General features: G+C 40.4%; 2 protein-coding genes and 1 long non-coding RNA gene across 3 annotated transcripts; all 3 read right to left on the bottom strand.

The window, feature by feature from the left end:
* Positions 1-1,992: 1,992 nt before the first annotated feature.
* LOC131890242 (uncharacterized) lies at positions 1,993-2,944 on the bottom strand. Its single transcript, XR_009374288.1, has 2 exons — positions 2,378-2,944; positions 1,993-2,310 (listed from the first exon to the last, which is right to left on the bottom strand). It is a non-coding gene; the product is annotated as an uncharacterized LOC131890242 (long non-coding RNA).
* Positions 2,945-5,042: 2,098 nt separating this feature from the next.
* Positions 5,043-6,005, bottom strand: LOC131890777 (acanthoscurrin-2-like; the record flags this gene model as incomplete). Its single annotated transcript, XM_059240188.1, has 1 exon — positions 5,043-6,005. A coding segment is annotated over one exon (642 nt), but the record flags the coding sequence as incomplete, so codon positions are not given.
* A 5,092-nt stretch (positions 6,006-11,097) lies between these two features.
* LOC131890926 (keratin-associated protein 6-2-like) lies at positions 11,098-12,381 on the bottom strand. Its single transcript, XM_059240380.1, has one exon. It carries the CDS (start codon positions 12,203-12,205, stop codon positions 11,510-11,512), a length of 696 nt encoding a protein of 231 aa, XP_059096363.1. The 5' UTR covers positions 12,206-12,381; the 3' UTR covers positions 11,098-11,509.
* Positions 12,382-19,653: the final 7,272 nt, after the last annotated feature.

A 19,653-nucleotide genomic window follows, 5' to 3' on the forward strand; every position in this document is an offset into this window, starting at 1 on the left:
TCTTTTTATTTCCCGCGCTCCGCATTGAAGTTTTCGATGGAAACTGGTTCAGCCATTTTATAAAAGCAAGTTTTCAGCCGCTTTCTCATAAAAACAAACAGTCATACATAATGGCTTATGCCAAGAGAACCACTTTTTCCATCAAGGAGAGGCAAAAGCTCCTGGCCGATTTTGACAAGCTGTCCAAGATAAGCCTGACCGAAGCTGCCACAAAGTTAGGAGTCAAACGTGCTTCCCTTGGAAAACTCTTGTTGTTTTTTCAAACTTCATAGCCAGTATAAAATTCTGTGACAAATTAACTAAGTATTTGGTGCGTAAACATACAGCCAACACGCTGCCGTCCTTGCATTTTGTTCCATTTTTCTCGATTTTTATGATTGCATTTTTTTAACCGTAAAACTACATCAAATTGTAGCTGAAAATTATGTTTTCTGTCATCAGTTTTGTCTCTGTAGCCGCGGAACTGGAGCATTTCATATGAGCACATCGGATATAAGAGCAGAAATTCACGGCCCCAAAACTGCTCTTATATCCGATTTTTATTGTATTATCATTATTGAAATCCACATTCATAAGATATCGGATCCATCAACAAATTATATTTTGCAGACCTTTCTTGCGCTTGAATGTGTTGCTGATAAGGGCTCTTAGTTGATAGCTTCTGACTTCAAGCTTGCAAAAGAGAACGCTTACAAATTCCCTGCCAATTTTTCCCATGATGGAGCTTAACAAAGAATAAGGCACATATCTATTTTTTTAAGCAAAGAGGTGACTCTTGGATCAGGAAAGGATCCAAATTTTGCACTACAGTATGATCATTCTTCGATCCAAGATTCACTCCTCTGCTTGAAAAAACTGTGCTCAGGATTTCATACTTTTAACTGACCTGGATTTTCGTGGCTTTGATAGTGGGCTCAAAATGCACTTTAGCCTCCATGGTCACCATAGTTGGCCCTAAAACCTGTTTTGCGATAAATCACAAGGAAACTTTGGTTTTAAGTTTGATTAATGATTTACTTTTGATTTCAAATACAATGAAACACAATTGCAATTACTTGGAAATGTGATTGGTACTAAGTTATTGTATTTTCACTTTCAATTACATCACGGGACTGACAATAGGCCAATCAAAAACTGTATTTGGTGTGATCTGTATGCCTCTGAAAAATAATGCACTTAATGTTCCTTTATTTTTTTTTATGCCATTTTCTCAAATTTTAGCGCAATTTCTCAAGATTTCCACCGTCTTTCCCCAAATTTCAAGGCATCTGGTTTTTTTCTCCAAAATCTCTAACCCAAACATAACTTGAAACCTGGCTTACTTCATTCACTAGGGCTGTATGCCGGAGAAATTCATATGTAGTGAGATGGCGAACAAGAGTTAACTCGAATCCCATGTAAATGTCATTGTGTGTGAAATCCAAACCAGTATGATGTTAAACACTCTACCCAATGCACCTTACGTGGCCTTGCCAAAATCATTGTGTTACAAATGCTAGATTGCACTGTCTTAAAATTTAGTATAAGTTTTCAACATTGAATTGCACTCTTGAATAGAAAAAAAAAAAATCAAAATATTTTGAAATAAGATACTCTGTCTACTTCGTGCAGGAAGAGAAGGAGCTGTGGTGTAGAGGTTGACGGAGTTGAACCTTACAAGAGAAGTCCTCGGTTCGATTCTTCCCCTAAAATATTCATGGAAGCTTTTACTTTTTGATACGGACCATGATCACATTGCCAATTGGAAATATTAACGGACGATAGCCTGGCGGGATTTGTCAGCTCAACCCTCTGGCCTAAAACCCCCAATCCTAAAAGAAAAGTTCAAAGGAAAGTCCATAATGCTAGTCGCTTGATCTTCCGCGGAGGCTTAAAACAATTTATGGCTCTTGAAGGAATAACAGAGTGCCTTTTGATCAAACTTGATTCAATTTTTAAGAACAGAATAGAGTGAAGATTTAACCGTCCTAAACTTCAATGATGTTCCAGCACTCAAGGACAAAAATTTATTTTTGAAAGAGGCATTCTTTAACGCTTGAAACTTAGAAATGACATGCCGAATTAAACTGAAACAAAGTGTTCATTATATGCCTTGGAATAATCGTCAATTGCTTTGCACCAGGCATCCAGCTCTTTCATCCTCTCCTCATTCGAAGTCTGATCATCATAGCTTTCTGTTGAACCATCGTCCTTTGATTCAAGAGTCTTATTTCCACTTATGGTAGTTAGACTCTTGAGACCTTGCCTTTGTGTTGTGCTGTCTTCTGACATTTGGCCTTCGTCCTTGTGATTTGAGTAATCCTAATCGGGCTACAAGAACGTAGGGTACAAAATAATGCAATGCCAAATTCACAAGCTTCTAATATGTTTATGTTACCTTAAAACGTGCGTTGTGTTCTGTGACTTGAGAGCGATAACTGATTAGAGCATTCCGTATATCCTAAAATTAGTGAATATTATCGCTCAGAAGTGTTTCCTTACTCGACGATTCGTAGTCTCAGTATAGTGAGTAAAACAGTGACCAGACAACTTGACCTTGGTCGACCCAAACCAGGCCAACTCGACCCAGAGGACAACTTTTATGTTTAGTGACATCCAGGACTTAAGTCATCGCTCAACAAACAAAAGAAACGGATTACAGTTCCCGTTTGTTCATTATTCAATTATTCGTCACAAAATTTCTTTAAACCTTTTAAAACGGTTAATATTTCGGAACTCGCGCCAAGTTTTGGCCATCCTTCTACATACGTGACAAAAAAATCAAGATTGATGTCCTTCTTCAGATCTTGCAGTTTAAACTTACAGAAGGAAAAAGTACGTGCCAGACCACACCACTATTAAAAGAAGTGATATCTCGAAGGCTGAAAGAAAACAATCAACTTATGTGTCCTTTATGGACTTCCGAATGGTATTCGATTAGGTTGACCGCTCCCATCCTCTTTACAAACCTAGAAACTTAAACTTCCCACACTTACTAGCTCTGATCCCTAAGGGTTGTTGTTAGATGTTGATGAAAATGGACTCCTTACGTGGGCATACTGTTCATGTTCTCTGCAAAGAGAGAAAGCAACATGGCTTTCCTTCTCCTGCTGAGTTGAACTGAGACTGTTCTTCCAGCGTCAAGAAAACTGGATTGTACTTGCTAAATATTACGAGACACAGGTGGAATGTTTGGTATATAATGATATTTTTTATCTTTTAGAACTTTGGAATTTAGCAAAAGACTTTGTGAAACCTTAGCAAAGTTTTTTTGTCAAATATTGCGCTCTGACTCCTTTAGATAGCAGCTGAATGATGATATCAGCATAAATTTTGGGAGGTCACTAGGGCACTTTTCAAAACAATAGAGGTACTAAAAACCCAAGATACAACGGACACAATATTAGACAAAAAACGTTTCTAAGGTTTCAAAAACGTTTTTGCAAAAACAGTAAGTTCTAAAAAGTAAAAATAAGTCGAAAAATGGCTTATTAAGCTAAAACGTTACTATTAAGCATGATAATGTGCAATAAAGCAATGCTTAATGAAGCATTCCTTTTATAGATAGATGAACTGGACTTCTGATATAATTCCTTTCCAAGAATAGTGAAGCTTCAAAAGGGCAAGTAACTTCTCCAAATTTGACGGTGACGTTATTTTCCTTTCTTGCTTCAATGTCCCAATGGGGGAAGGTTGTACACAAAGACTGGAAATACTTAGATTTCGTTCAAAAGCAATTTCAGTTGTAAGAAGTGCGTTTGACTGACTTGGTGAACATGCGTCAAAATTTCATGACAAATCTCAATTTGAAAATCAAAAGACCATTCATAAATACGTTAAGACAAGAACTACCGATATAACATAGCCTAGCTCTTCCTGAGTCGGGAATTAAATTATAATTTACTCCCACTCCAAAACAAAATACTCCAAAATGGACACACTATTAAAAATCGTGGTCTTAAAATGGTTCTGGCTAAAAATGTTTACAACGGTATAAATGATACGCTAAAGAATGTAATGTTGAAAAAAATCGTATCGATTAGTGTCTAATTGAGGTGTCGTGGTAACCATGCAACATTGCAAAGCATCAAGATTCAAAGCCGTCAAAACCCTCAAAGTTGCTCAGAGCCAAGCAAAAACAATAGCTTATTTGCATTTGGGGTGTCTAGGTGAGGGGTGTGAACCTCGCCCTGCCAGCCCGACGCCCTGACACCCCGAAGCTAGCCATCACATCATCAGTATAAATTTCCACTAGCCAGTGTCGTAGTCTGCATCAGAGTGATACTCCGTTTATGGGTGTGACATAGCATCTACAATTTCGTTGAGAAAGATCGGGGAGATCTCTCACAATGGGAAACTGCGCTAACCACTACACCACGTCTCCTCGACATCGGGTTTTCCAATTCAGGATAATTATTAGTAAAACACCCATTCCAATTGATAGTAATTTCATTATTCCCTAAAAGGTTCTCTTGAGAGTTGTTACGAAAGAAACAAAAAAACAAAGACCACTTTGGGATCGGAAAAGGAACGAGTAGTGGGTGCTTTATGGGTCGGTGCAATTACCTCACTTTCGGATGCACTTCGTTTCTCGAAGAAAGACGAATTATTGTCATTTTTACTTTCGCAACTACTATCCTGGATACCATTTTGCCAAGTTAAAGTAAACTTTGTGGAATTTCAGGATGCATGGACATTAGATAACATGAGATGAAATTTAAAGAGAGAATAAAAATAGATCATCGAGCACCAACAGCAGAGTTTTGTATCTTTTCGTTCAGTCGGACAACTCGATGAGTGGAGGTTGAAAAAATTTGCTTAAATGAACAAAAGCAAAAAAGAAACACCGTGCTTAAAATGTTGAGCACATAGTAAATTCTGCCTTCAAGAGAGCGCTTGTTGGCAAAATGTAGACCTTCAATTGTTAGCCCTTCATGGTTGGTACCTGATGAAAAATACTTCAACGATCTATGGATTCAATGAATACCTTACCTTGGATTTACAGACATATCCAAATATGTTACATGGGGCAGGGTTTAAGAATTAAAATGCAAACTGGAATGTTACGTGTGATGCGTTTACATTGATACTGAATTAAAGTTGTATAGTAATAAATGGTTCAACAATAACAAATATAATGCTTCATGGGTGACAACAACTCGCAAGGTGCCAAAGACATTAAAGAATACCAAATAAATAAGAAATTGCAGATAACAAAGGGGTGCGTTGTCTCACTGGTCTAACTGATGGACCAAAGGCACCCCAGGTAAAACCACAATGGATCTCTTGGTTTCCCAAAACCAAATTGGATGAATTCAAAAGATCGTGAGCCATATTTTTTCCATCGGGGGAATGAAAACGTGTCTCATACGAGAGCCAGGCTATCAACGACTGAAGAACTTATTGGTGAATCCGAAGTCTGAACCGAACCCACTGTGATGGCCATATCCATCTCCATGACCATGATCGTCATGTCCATAGCCTCCTCCACCGCCATGACCACCACCATGGCCCTTGCCGTAGCCTCCACCGCCATGACCACCACCATGGCCCTTGCCGTAGCCTCCACCGCCATGACCGCCACCACCATGGCCTTTTCCGTAACCTCCACCGCCATGGCCGCCACCACCATGGCCTTTTCCGTAGCCGCCCCCGCCGCCGTGACCACCATGGCCCCCACCGCCGTAGCCACCACCGTGACCTCCACCGCCATGGCCACCTCCGTAGCCTCCACCGCCATGACCACCTCCACCGTGACCTTTTCCGTAGCCGCCACCACCATGACCGCCACCGCCGTGACCTTTGCCATAGCCGCCACCATGACCACCTCCACCGTGACCTTTGCCATAGCCTCCACCGCCATGACCACCCCACCGTGACCTTTGCCATAGCCGCCACCACCATGACCGCCACCGCCGTGACCTTTGCCATAGCCGCCACCATGACCACCTCCACCGTGACCTTTGCCATAGCCTCCACCTCCATGACCACCATGACCTTTGCCGTAGCCTCCGAATTCGAAGCCATCACTGTGGTCAGGGCTGGGTCCAAACTCGAAGGAGTGCACAACCATGATTGCTAACACAAGCACAAGGCACATTGGTATTAGATAGCGCATGTTGGATCAGTGAAGTGTTGTTGCCACTCAATGATCCAAAGCTGAACTGATGATGTCTTTCGAATTGTCCACTTCTCTTATATTGAGAAAACCTGGGAGTTGTTGAGAGCACCTATCCACATGATGTACCAGTACGGTCGTTTGCAAAAAGTGGAGTTGCCAGTGTTCTCAGTGAAGGAGGTTGGGCTTGGATGGTTGGTGAATGGTTGCAAGATGCGTCAGCACAGTTCAAGCATCGGGTGTGAATTGGTCATTTGCTTTTCAGAGTGTTATTGGATGTGGAAGAAGGACGGAAATCAACGGTGGAATCAGATCATGGAGATGCATTTCCAGCTTTAATGTTAACTTCTCGCTAATTCCTTGATCAAAATTGTACTTTTAATTTCCGTCTTCATTCAATAACTGCATTTAACTTTGTGCCCTCTTAATTCCTTTTGTTCATGTTCAAGTAGCAAGTTCTTCAAGCGATCTAGAATTTTTATAAAGAGATTCTTACGATCATCATCATCGTACGATTGGTCCTTAGATCCATATTTTGTTTGTATACTTAAATTTCTCCATCCTGGATTCTTTTTTTTTAGAGTTGTAAATTCGGTTCACCATCCCAGATTTTCAAGCCGGCATTCCTAGTTCTACCCATAGTCCATTACCGATAGAAAAATTAAGATATATTTTTTTGGTTCTTTGCAAAATACAGTTTCTAGTTTTTCGTTTTGTTTTAGAGACAGAGTGTGGGTCGTGCACAGGAATCTAAATTTATAATGCCTCATAGAACCCTCTACAAAAAATGATCTTGTGATTAACGATGGTTTTCTGTTAACTCCAAGCGACATTGTCACACATCTGAAATCTTTTGATAAAGGCATTTCCTTCATTTATTAAGCTCATTTATTGTGAAGGGCTATACAGCTCAATAATTTCCATCAAGACATTATATTTTAATAGAAAGAAGTGAACTATTTTTTTTTTGTTTCAGAAATACTCAGAACAAAAATGGCTAACTACCGCATAGCAAGGATATTAAGGCTTTTTATCGTTCGAGCTGTCATTAAAATGTAGTGTATTAGCATGAATAAAGGCCAGCCAAACGAGAATTAACAGGTAATTGGCATGAGAAGTAAAGGACTTTCGGGGAAAAATGCAGTGGGGCACCCTGATTTGGGCAAGTCGTGGAAGGAGAACTGAAACAAACATTGCAGCCAACTTGAACTGTGATCCAATTGCATTATCAGTAATCAAGCGAGTTGTTACAAAATAATTAAAAAAAATATCTGGTGTTATTTTTGATGCTGTATACGTGATACTATTTACTTCAAGAAGCAGGTAAATTAAGATATATGACAAAGTAAACCTATGCACAATGCATTTTTGCCTGAGCATTTTGTCTAAACTTTTGCGCCATTGAATGACACTGTTCGATTTCGCCTTTACTTCTCAAGGATAATTTTCTCTTAGTCCTCAAAAAGTTAAAGGTACAGAGGGTGAAGTCCATCCAAATAAGCTTTTCAGAGCGTTAAACAGCGCCCTCTGCCTCGTCTACATGTAGGTGAGGATAATGACTTTGGTGAGGACAAACAACCTCCTGTGCTCAGAGGGTAGAAAAGGGATTTGACATTTCACCCTTCATTGTGTTGGCGAATAATCAAATATTATGCCTATGAAATGTAACAGGTAGTGTCCACATGTCTCAAGGATGATATAAATGGGGATAAATTCCAAAATAAAATTATGAATTCAAGCTTTTTTGTAGAGTCTAATTCCACCAGATTTACAGATTGTACAAGGATCTCTAAGAATGTTCGTGATAGTCATTAATGAACGTGAATGTTCGATTTAGTAACTCGAATTATCAATCAGACCCTTTTTGACAATAAACTAACAAATTTTTAAGGTTTGCTCAACATGGAAACTCATATCCGTTATTTTTGAGCAGATTTGGTACGATTTTGTTACTTAAGGAGCTATTAGTTCTTGAAATAATAAAAACCATTCATCAATCACTCGGAAAAAACGCATTTTCATAGTACAATCTGATGTTTTTTTAAAAAATCTTTATTGCGAGATTATTTCTCATTGGATCAGGATATTTTTATTTTACAACATTATTATACATTTTTGGTCTTGTCCCGTTCGGGGTTCCAGGTGAAGTGATGATCACTAAAGTTTGGATGCGCCATCAAGCAAACAGTATAAAACTCCTTGCTTAATTATTATTTGCCGTTATATCATTATTATATAAGCGTTGGGAATTTTATCCTTGCAGATGAAGAATGTTTTCCGGAACACTTTCGTGATAAATTACTTGTGTGACAATTCTCAATAATATATCATCTTGATAGAGCTTAGATTAGATTAAGAAAAGGGCTTTGTCCAATGAAAAGGACAATGATCTGCCCTAGGTTAGGAATGCTTTTCTATCTACTCTTCTTCCATGGTTGGCCACTTATGGGAACAAGCCGGATTCAATCTAACTCGAAACTTGAATTTTTTTCTCGACGAACTAATCAGGTGCTCATAAAAAACCGGGTTCGTTCAAAAGGAGAAACAAGGTCTTATTTCACCCGTGGCAATAATTGCGAGAGAGCCTTTTGATGTCTTTACATTCAGTATACACTCATTTTCACCACATGAATGACGTCAGAAATATGTATGAAGTAAATTGGCACTTCTAACTGAGCCTCTTGAAATAAAGAGTCTGAAATCAGGACTATAAATTGCCTTGTTCGTTTGAAAATGTGGGCCATACCTGTTTCAAGCTCTTTTACCTAACGGGAAAAAAGTTATCACATTTATAGTATTTGGTACCAGTGTCTCGGCTCTAATGCTCAATTAATAGGAAACCCAAGTTATCTGACCGTGTTTGAGCACTTTGGATACAATTTGAAGTCGCATCTGTCACATATTTTTGCAAGTTTTGTGTTTTATTCAAAAGAACAGATGGTCTTGGACCCATTCCTAAAGGCATCATTTTCAAAAGGTACCAAGCATTAGTTTGAGGTCGTATAAACAAAAACTTATCAGATTGAATATTCCTGTTGTCATAAGATGTTGGCAAATTTCAAGAATAACTTATAGCACCTTCAAGTGGTTCGACCAAGGAAGAAAAATTCAACACTCAGCCGCAAAAACCGCTAAGACAATTAGAAATTTACATCAATGGAATTCAACTTCACACTTTTGGTGCCTCTTCGGCAAGTTCATCGTCAAATCTAACAATTACAAATAAGATACGTTGAACTCTTGGGATTATTACAAATGAAAATTTCTGCTTCAAAAATCTTAAAAGACCATTGATTTAACTCATTGGTCCAAAAGCTTCTCAAATACGATGGAATATTGTTTTGTTTTCCACGTCAAAACGAAGATCCATGGTGGAACGATTCAAAACAAAGTTTAAATCTTGGTTGCCTGAGACACTTAAATGAAGTATCTAACTTCTCGTACAATTGAACATCTTCGCAATCCATTGCTATGTTTCTAAAATGAACCATTTTGTTTACCCCTCCCCTTGAATTGCCTCGTTGAGTCGCCCCTTTAAATCTGGTGGAGGTTTTCGTTTCTTTAGGTGGTACATTTTTGCAAAACCTTTCTTACCCACTCTCAATAGCCAAATCAAAATCACATGGCAGGCATACCTATACATGCAGTTCAAGCCAAATCCTGCATGAATAAGAAAATATGACTGCTTACTTCTCCCATCTTAAAGATATTCTTGTTCATCGTGTCTGAAATCTTTCTCTTTACTTCAAAACGTGCTTCGTTTTAGTTGGAAGTGAGGGCCAAAAAAATTGGAGTGGGTGTTGGAACCTGGTTGGTTAGTACACTTTGGGTTGGGCTCGAATTTTGGGGGAAAATATCAACAACCTAGCGCTCTATCGTAATTTTCTAGCCCCTGACTATGAAGTTCACACAAAGCAACTTTTGCATGGGACTTAGCTCTCTCCAATTTACGAGTGAAATACTACATACTTGGGGTGAAACCCTCGAGAACCCTGACAAAATTCCTTACATAGATGGGATGCCAATTTGCTTTGGTTATTGGCCCGCCGATCGATTTGACCCCGTTCCGTTTGAAGACTTGGAAATCGACTTCAAATCGTTCGAAAGGTGTAATTTGGATGTGGATAATTCATAATTCAACCACAACAAAAGATTGATGCAAATGGATAACCCCATAATCTTCTATGTGAAATGGTTCCCATTGCCAATTTGCCCATCAATAGCGCCTTTACACCTGGATGCACTCAACGGTGTGAGGCCCACCTGAACTCGTTTTTGCACAACGAATAACACAATGCCCATGCTTTGGGTGATAGTAAAGTGGTACCTCTATGGATTTAGCATGAAATAATATTGTGAATTGTTAGGATCTGATAAGAACCTTGCTGAGTTCCTCTCACTAGTTTTGCTATCAACAATAAAGTGTGCTTCGAGAACTAATTTTCTGGAATTGTTCTATATGTACGTATAGCCGGTGGCTATGGGGATTGAAGTTTCAAGTTGACGAGGATTCGCTGGCCTAAATTTACGTGGGTGTTCTTGAGGGCGGGTAAATCTTCCTCACTATTTCAAGGCCTTTTGCCATCCAACTTGATCAACAAGTTGTTAATGGTGTTGCCGAGTAAGGTTTAAACTTTTTTAGATAGCTAAAGATCATTGCTTTGCAAGTCTGTAACAGAAATAACAGATTAAGATAAGGGCAGAATTAATGTTTCAAACTTCGTCGCGCTATATGTAATCTTGACGAATCTGGCGATCATCAGCAGATTGGGAGAAGATGTGAGTGAACAGGACAGGAAAAGGATTTGACCACAAGACCCTTGCTTTTATGAAGTTCAGAGCTTCCGCGACAATGTTTAATGATGCCACTTTTGAGGGTGGAACTTAATTAAATTTAGTTAGGTTGAAATCTCTTGAAAGGGCTAATTGCCGATCAAAAGAGACCTTAGCACCTGCATTGCATTGACCTGGCTGAATGAACACATGAAAGAGCTCGTGGGTGGTTAGATGGATGCACTTAAGACTGTATTACCATAAGATAAAGATAAATAATAAACTGATAACAACGATTGACTGAGCTTATGCGGATAACAACAACGACTTGTGAGCTGTGAACAAGACAATAAAATGGAATCTTATTGTGCTTTAACAATAACAAATGTAGGAAACAAAGGAGCTGCAAGGCGTTTCACTCTCCGGAAGCGACGAACCCAAGGAGCGTGTCATCACTTCACATTCTATCACGTATCACCAAAAGGCCACGGCTGATCGAAAAACGACCATCTAGGCTATCACAAATAAGAGCTGCTTGCAGTGGATAATCCGGAGTTTGAGTTGTTTCGAGGCTCTGGAAACTGAATGAACTTGGTTCAAGCAGAGCTAAGGAGAGGTTTCGAGAAAGGGTGAAGTCGATTATCGGTTGAAGAATTTGTCCGTGAATCCAAAATTGGATCCAAACCCGCTGTGGTGACCATATCCACTGCCATGACCGTGATCAGAATGACCGTAGCCGCCATGACCGTGATCGCCATGACCGTATCCACCATGACCATGCCCGTGATCGCCATGACCGTATCCACCATGACCATGTCCGTGATCGTCATGACCATATCCTCCACCATGGCCGCCATGTTTCTTGCCATAGCCGCCGCCATGACCATGACCATGACCCTTCCCATAGCCGCCACCATGGCCGCCATGACCTTTCCCATAGCCACCACCATGACCATGTCCATGACCCTTTCCATAGCCACCACCATGGCCGCCATGGCCTTTGCCGTAGCCGCCCCCATGACCATGTCCATGGCCTTTGCCGTATCCTCCGCCATGACCTCCATGGCCTTTGCCGTAGCCTCCGCCATGACCTCCATGTTTCTTGCCGTAGCCGCCATGTTTTTTGCCGTAACCGCCATGTTTCTTGCCGTAACCACCGTGTTTTTTCTTGCCATAGCCTCCGCCATGGCCATGACCATGGCCATGCCCGTGGCCATGGCCGTAGCCGCCTAGTTCAAAGCCGCCATGGTCGTCATGGCCATGGCCAAACTCGAAGGTGTGAACCACCACGATGGAGAACACAAGCACAAGACACATTGGGATAAGACAGCGCATTTTGGATCAGATGATATGCTGTTGTCATACAATGATCCAAAGCTGAACTGATGATGACTTTTGAACAGTACATCGGTCTTATATATACTAGAAAGAAACTTGGAAATGTTAAACGTACTTCAAAACATCCAAGTACAGTACGCCCGAGCTTTTGTTGCCAGTGATGATTAAGAAAAAGGTTGGACATTGAGCGAGGCTTGACTGGAAGGGTGTTACAGGGTTGGCTGATTGGTAAGCGAGACGCGTCAGCGAAATAGATCTTGCGGGCACCCGGTATGAAATTGTCAATTGCCTTTCATAGCGTATTATTGAAGGTAATCCTTTTACGTACGTACATTGCGAAGTTAGATTATACCGATGCTGGTCCAGCTTGTATGTGATAGTCTTTTTAATGCATCAACCATGCTAGTCGTTTGTTTCAACCTTTTTGTGGATAAAAAATTCTGCTTGTTTTTTTCTCCTTCAAGTTGATATCAGGGGAAAATATTCCCAAGAACAAGAATTAACGAGTTGGAAGGACGTGATATATCATTGGATAGCAGAATTCATTGTCCACTCCCATATTTTCGTTAGGAAATCAGTGTAACATTTTTTCTATTGAGCTGACTTCTATACGAAAATATTTAGTTCACGCTATCATTATAAGAACGGTCGATCGGTTAGCGCTGGTCTTAAAAGCCAAGGATTACATGAGTAACTAATTGCACCCCTTGAAAAGAGAATAGGGCAAAGTGAACAGGAAGACAAGATTGGAACACAGGAAATAGCAACCCTTCGGGAAAACCAACAAAGCAATTTACCTGCATCCAAGCCCCGTCTTTGAATCTATCAAGTTAGTTTACCAAAAGCTGGAAGTACTAGCTAGTATCCATGAAATTGCTATTTCTGATGGACTCCATGCATAGAAGTGACATTATGAACATCTCGAAAGCTATTCCCAGACTTCAATTGAAAACAATTGAAACCCTCAAAAAAATCAAGAAACCAAACACTATTCCCTCCCATTGGCAACCGGATCGAGATATGTTCCTCTGATGTTACGACCTTCCTCTAAGTAGAGCTAGAAAAGGATGTGAGTGTGAAAAAGCTATTGTGCAGATCACTTGCTGACGAGAAGTCATCATTGTCAGCATGACTTTAGAATTTGGGATCTTCATCCGCCTTGCAATTCACCTAGTTGAGAGAATGGTACGATGCACTAACATTATGCACCATTATTGGATGATGATCTGCTCACATTTGTTTCCTTGGCTTTAGAAAAAGGCACGAGGAAGTGCAATAACATCGTAACATTTCGCTCGCACTGACTGAGTCAAAGCCAGTCCACGAGCCAGCTAGCTTGATGATGGCCAAGAGTATCACACACCTACCATAGGAGTCGATAGAACACCACCATTGGTGGATCTCGCTCGAGTGTGGTGCCCTTTCCTTAATGATTAATGAGAAAGACAGGATCGAGATGAATCATCTGAAATGCTCACATTCAGTGCAAACCAACTCGTGAGGACACACGGAACAGATATTCTATAACTTCTGGAACGCCAATTGTTGATGGTGGAGTGGGTCGGTTATGATTAGTGCTTGGTCCATTTCATGGTCCAAAACCTGTCCATAGCGAATTTCAACTCAACTTTTGTCATGAAAGATTGCAGTGAATTTGATAATTAGACTGTCTTCTTGTGCAGTTATGATCGACATTAGACGCAACTGCGTACTAGAATAACGTTCTTTAAGAATGAAATCGTCAATGTTCATTCATATTCTAAGCTCTAATCTTAACCCGGCCTAGACATAAATTGACTTTGTCAATCGGATTCTCGTGTTTCAAATAGGTTCTGTAGATTGTACTGTATTTAGTATTAGGCCTGGGCATGCTTTTTGCGTTGTTGTAAATGGGAGATTATCAAATTAATAAAAATAGGAGGAAAAATCCTCCGAGGAAATGGTTCAAAAAATTCCTGGACGGTCTTGATTTTGAGTTGACCTTTGAAACAATCGCTTGCTTGTAATGAGCTGATATTGACGTCACCTCATAAGACATGAAATTTTTGGGCCTGTGGAAATTATGTACATTCCTACTCTTAATTTGTATCAGTCTATTTCATGCAAATGTCCAATGTTTTCTTGATGCTGTTTAGCACCTTTGATCAACTGTTTTACTTTGTTTTCATAATTCAGCCTTCGTCTTGATTAACAATAAAAATGGGTGCCCAAAATGATTTGCTCTCTGAAAATGTTCGTATGAAAGTAAAAGTTATGATGATTATGCACTTTATGACAACTGTATTTGAAAACTGAGGGAAGTTTAAAGATTTGAAACATATTGATGGTTTTAAAGCTGCAGATTTGTGGATATACAAACCTTGCCATAAACCATTGACGAGGTGGGAAATACTTGGTATTGATCCGAAAAGTTGCATCACCACAAGCTCAGTTACTAAGGGTGGGCTAATCTACGAACTTGAAAAATAAATACCATTTGACTCTTGTCAGCTCTATACTGAATTACGCATACTACAAAGAGCTTTCACATCAAAGGTCATTTTGCATTGATGGCCACTATTGACTTGAGCTTTTCGATTTCAAGACTCGTCAAGCTATGACAGATGTCAAAGGAGAAAATTACAAGTAAGAGCTCACTTTAGGTTGAGATTGGTCCCCCGTTGATGCATCCTCTAGGTCTTGAAAATTGGCTGATGAGCCAATTTTTGGAAGCACTCCATACAAGAGTAAAGTAATCTGAATTTTGAAACAAAATGCTTGAAATTGAAACATGCTTCATTTACATCTTAAGTCCTCAAAAGTGTTTTTGTCTCCGTCCACCAAGCTTGAAAGGGAAAAAGGCAACTGAAATTTGAATTTTTGGTTATCTATTTAGTTCGGTCAAATGTCATTTTATTTTATTACGTGATCGTCCAAGAAACTAAAGTTGTAAAGTAAGGGACAAAATGTTGACTCCTAGACTTGTTCTCTTGGCCTTGAACAACATTTAACGTCAAAAGCAACTTATTTTGAAACGGAAAAATAATATCTTCTTCTGGGGAATCGGTCAAGCGTATAATTTTTGCATCCATTTCGATTGTCATCCAAGCAATGTGGATTAATCCAAAACGAAAGCAATCATTAGCATGCATATAAGTTCGATCATTTAGTCCGTCAAAATAGCAATTTAACGCCTTGAGATGGATCCCCTCTACCAAATGAGCTGCTGATGTGCGCCGAATAACGAAGTCAAAAAAATGGTTGCAAAACTGAGTTCTTTGAAAAGTGAAGCACCCTAAAAGATATGGAGTCATAATAATTCCATAGTTTTTTGAAGCCAAACTGGGTGTGACCTTTTGGCATTTTCGTGGGTTACACACGTGCGAAGCCAATTTGGGTCAACTTTTTGAGGGGGGGAACAAAGGCGAACAATGAATAGAATTTACAGGACATACTCCAATAAAACAGATAACTAAATATCTTCTCCCTTTCACAATGGGGTTCGAGAAGGCCGAATGTATTCATTCACTCAAATTACTCAATGAATCAAAGGGTATCACTCCATAAATGATTTACCTTGTAGAGAGGGGCTTAACATGATCAACACGACACATTCAAATCATTTTCACGCAACCTCGTTTTATGAGAAGGACCCAGAGGACCCCCTCCTCCACACTCTGAATTACCCCAGCTGAGGTCTGAGGAATCATACCTCATTCAAGTTTTTATGACAGCAATTGTTCTTGGAACTCAAGGGACCATCTGTTTTAGGAGCACGAAGTCAATTCATTTAAATGTTTGACTCATCTTCATGGCGTCTCACACACGCCCGGTCAATGACTCCAAGATCATAGGGATGTGAAAAAACGGATAAAAAATTTATTAAAGCTTGAAGGCTACAGGTTCTTTTCGTGTAGTAAGAAACTTGAATAATTTATTCTGCTGTGAAATGGCAAGCTTTTGTCAGGCCAAGAAATTATTCGATGTCCCGAAAGAAGCTCCAAGCTCTACAACGTGCTTCCAAACAAGTCCTAACTAAATCCAGCAAGGGAGCAAGAGGCAAGTACAAAATGTCAGCTTTGCGAGCACGCTACTTTCCACTCAATGAGGGACACAGTCTAGACATTAATCAAGTGCACCGCTAAAGAAAGTCCAGCGATAATACACAGAAGGATAGATTACAATCATATGTTCTAGTATTGAAGGTCACCAATTGCCAACTAGTCACTAAGTGTCTGAAAACTCCCGAGGGAGTAAGAAATCCCAGCTTCAAAAATAGATCACCAAGTTTTTCACCCATACGGATGAGAATTAACTTACCTCCACATAGTTTTAGACGTTCGTCTATCCATCTTCATTTATCTTGGAGCTAAAGACCCTTTAGAGACAGGAAGGTGATTTTTCAAACATCCACTTCATTTCAAATTTCAAGGCTGCTCCAAGAGAAGCTAGAAAATTGTAGACCTGCAGAAATAGATCTAAAACACCTAGTTCCGAGTGGGTCCGGCGAACAACGAATCAGTCGAGTTGTTGAGGCACTTAACAAGAGTCTTCTACTACGAGAGGTCTAAGAAATCATCTTTCTCGCTCAAAGAGGATCCTTTCCTTAGGGGCTTCACTTAGCAAAAGTATTTTGGACTCTCATGAAATGTGACTTTGAAAGTTGATACCGTTGTTAGAGTGGTGTGATGAAAAAAAAAATCTGACTTGCGCAGTAAAATTCGGACTAAAATTGGTCCCTCCATTCCCTTGGAGCTAATTGAATTCGGAACCCCAAGTGCATGCTCCAAGAAGGAATTTGGCAAGGTCTGAAGTTTTAAATCGATTTGCAAAGTCTAACTAGGGTCTTGTTTCAAGTTCAAGGTCTCTTCACGTCAAAGCCACGCCCCCTGACGCCCTGAACTCAGTTGGACACTGAAGATAAACGAAGATGGGAGGAGTGAAAAAAATGATCTGTAAAAAAATGAGCTATAACCGGAAATCCAATCCAAAAGCTTTGTTAGTCCCAATTGCTCTGGTTCTCCTGCCCCTCTCTCGCTCTGACTGAGTCTGTTTCTGTCTATCTGCTCTCGTTCAAGGTTTTCGCTGAAAAACGTTTTCATACTCTGTTAGCAACAGCAGCTGAAAAGGAGTGTTCTACTGCTTGGCCTTCTGGGACAACGTGGACCACTGTATGGCTTTGTGTTTTTTCTGGTTTTTGCTGCCTTTCCTTCGCCCAAGGTTATCTGTTTGGCAACTCCTAGTGAAAGGCTAGGAAGCTTAGAAAGATGGAACCAAGGATTCGCAAGAAAAGGTACATAAATATTGTAATTGCCGTTGCATACATAAATCCCAAGGCTAGAGAGCGAACAAGAGCCTGCCAATATTTATTCGGCCTTTGTCCTTGATGATTGCGGGCGCGTAAATCTCACCCATAGGCCTTGGACGAAGGTTTGTCCAAACACTCGGGTCTCTGAGCAATCCTGTTCAAACATACCTACCAATCTAGCAATTCCAGGATGGCGTGATATTGGATTCAAACTCCATTTAAAGGCCAGTTTTATGCATTTCAATTCCAGGAAGAGTTCGTTGCAAGACAAGTGGAACACATGACCTTTACGAGGCATGTTTCCAAAGATTTACGTGCGTGAGAAAGTCACCATTGGAGGGGAGTTTTGCTATGCCTTGAAAGTTGGAAACCGATTGGTGTCGTAATTCTATTTCCTCGTTCCTTTCCATTCCTCGTAAGTCTTCCTTAGCAAATGAAAACGAGTAATTTGAGGGAAGAAGCAAAAACAGAGGCTCCTTGAGCTGTCGTTAGGCCGTAAGCTTGCCTCACCAAAGATCGATCAAAGCTGGAAAGCTAGGGTGCTATTTCTGGAGCTTCAACAATATCAAAGTTCATAAGGGACTCAAACATGATATGTTCTAAAACATTCACATGTTGGGCCATGCTCAAGCTGGGAAGAAACGTTTGGAATCTCCAACATACGTCTCTTTGTCTGGGAATAAAGCATTATGCATATAATCAGTATGCTATGCTTGAACGCTGTTGTTTTCTCAACAGAACTATTTAGGATAATCAAGCAAGCTTTTTTTGAGAGCAAATATCAAATATTCCAATATCATCCTTCATTCACACTTTTATGACACTCACCTCTCCCACGAATGAAGATTGGATAAGGTCGAAAGAATGCGCCTTCATGCCAAATCTTCTCTCTTTGGGGAAGATGAAAACGACAAGGTCACGAATGCAATTGGCTTTGCAAAGAGCTCACTTTTCTGTGCGACCTTGTTGTACCTTGAAGGTTCAATCCACCATTCGGTAAGAGTTGTGGTAATTTATTTTTACTCTCTGTGCGGTTACATTCTCTCGGGTAATATTTTATGTGTGCCATTGGCTCCGGGCTCAAAATGAGATGAGCTTTGACTGAGGCGGGCTCGCTTCTCTGAAAGTAAACGACCGTCGATTGCATGGGACGTTGGGCAATATTGCCTTAATTTAAACGCACAGGGATGCATATCAATATCGTTCACTCTAATGCTTTCTGCTTCAAGGCGAACACGAAGGCCGTAAAATATTAGGAGCACGGCCATTTCAAGGGACCAAAGTGGTCGGTCGGCCACTTGAATCCTAAAATTGAAACTAATCCTATGCGGTCCATGGGAAGTGGGTTTCGCAAAAAAGCTTTGCATTCGTATCAGATAACAACCTTTAGCTCCCTAGACATGAACGTTCGCAGACACAATCACCGGTTATTCTTTGGCGAGTATCTCGTATTTCGATTTCGCTATTGGTGTGTGGCCAATAATCTGAAACCAATTACTACGTGTACAATTGGCTGGTTTGGTCGCCTCTCTCACTCACTTTGTGGCTGTATTGTTCGTGGATCTTGGAACGTAATAGAACAGAGCGAGCCAAGGCTAACCATCCACACTCTGTCGACCACTTTCGAAGGCTTCTTAGAGCAAAGTCGAGCGGACACAGCACGAGGAGTCGATAAAATGGATCCTTCCAGAAAGACGGAGTAGAAACTTGGGAGGGGCCTTATGTACCCTTCGAGCCTTTTTGACAGCCCTCCCCCTCGAAGACAAAGAGAATAAAAAGGATGATTTTCCTGCTTTGCAACGTGGGGAACTCGCACAATTGTGAAGCCCGTGTAGACAAACTCCGTATACACAAAAGGTCGTGTAAGCCATTGAGACAAGATTGAAGTAGCGGAAAATCTAGTATGGGAAAACAGTTCCACGTTATAGGCGAATTTCGGTGGAAAAAATGCAACTTGTCTATAATCGTGAGCTTGCGAAAGTAAAGGAAGAAGAGCAACCAAACAACCTAGCACTACCAACTACTTTGTACACTATTCTCAAGGAAAACCAAGTAACCTTAGCCTCCCCACTTCCCATATCCGCAGGAAAGAGGATTGGAGATCTAACCCAAGGAAGGCTGCTACGAGATAATGAAGGATTTCATCTCAAAGTTGAGG

The sequence above is a fragment of the Tigriopus californicus genome, chromosome 11, assembly GCF_007210705.1.
Source record: "Tigriopus californicus strain San Diego chromosome 11, Tcal_SD_v2.1, whole genome shotgun sequence".
Taxonomy (NCBI): Eukaryota; Metazoa; Arthropoda; class Copepoda; order Harpacticoida; family Harpacticidae; genus Tigriopus; species Tigriopus californicus.

Coding starts and splice junctions, on each gene's coding strand:
- LOC131890926 (XM_059240380.1), bottom strand. CDS start 12,205: ATGCGCTGTCTTATCCCAATGTGTCTTGTGCTTGTGTTCTCCATCGTG.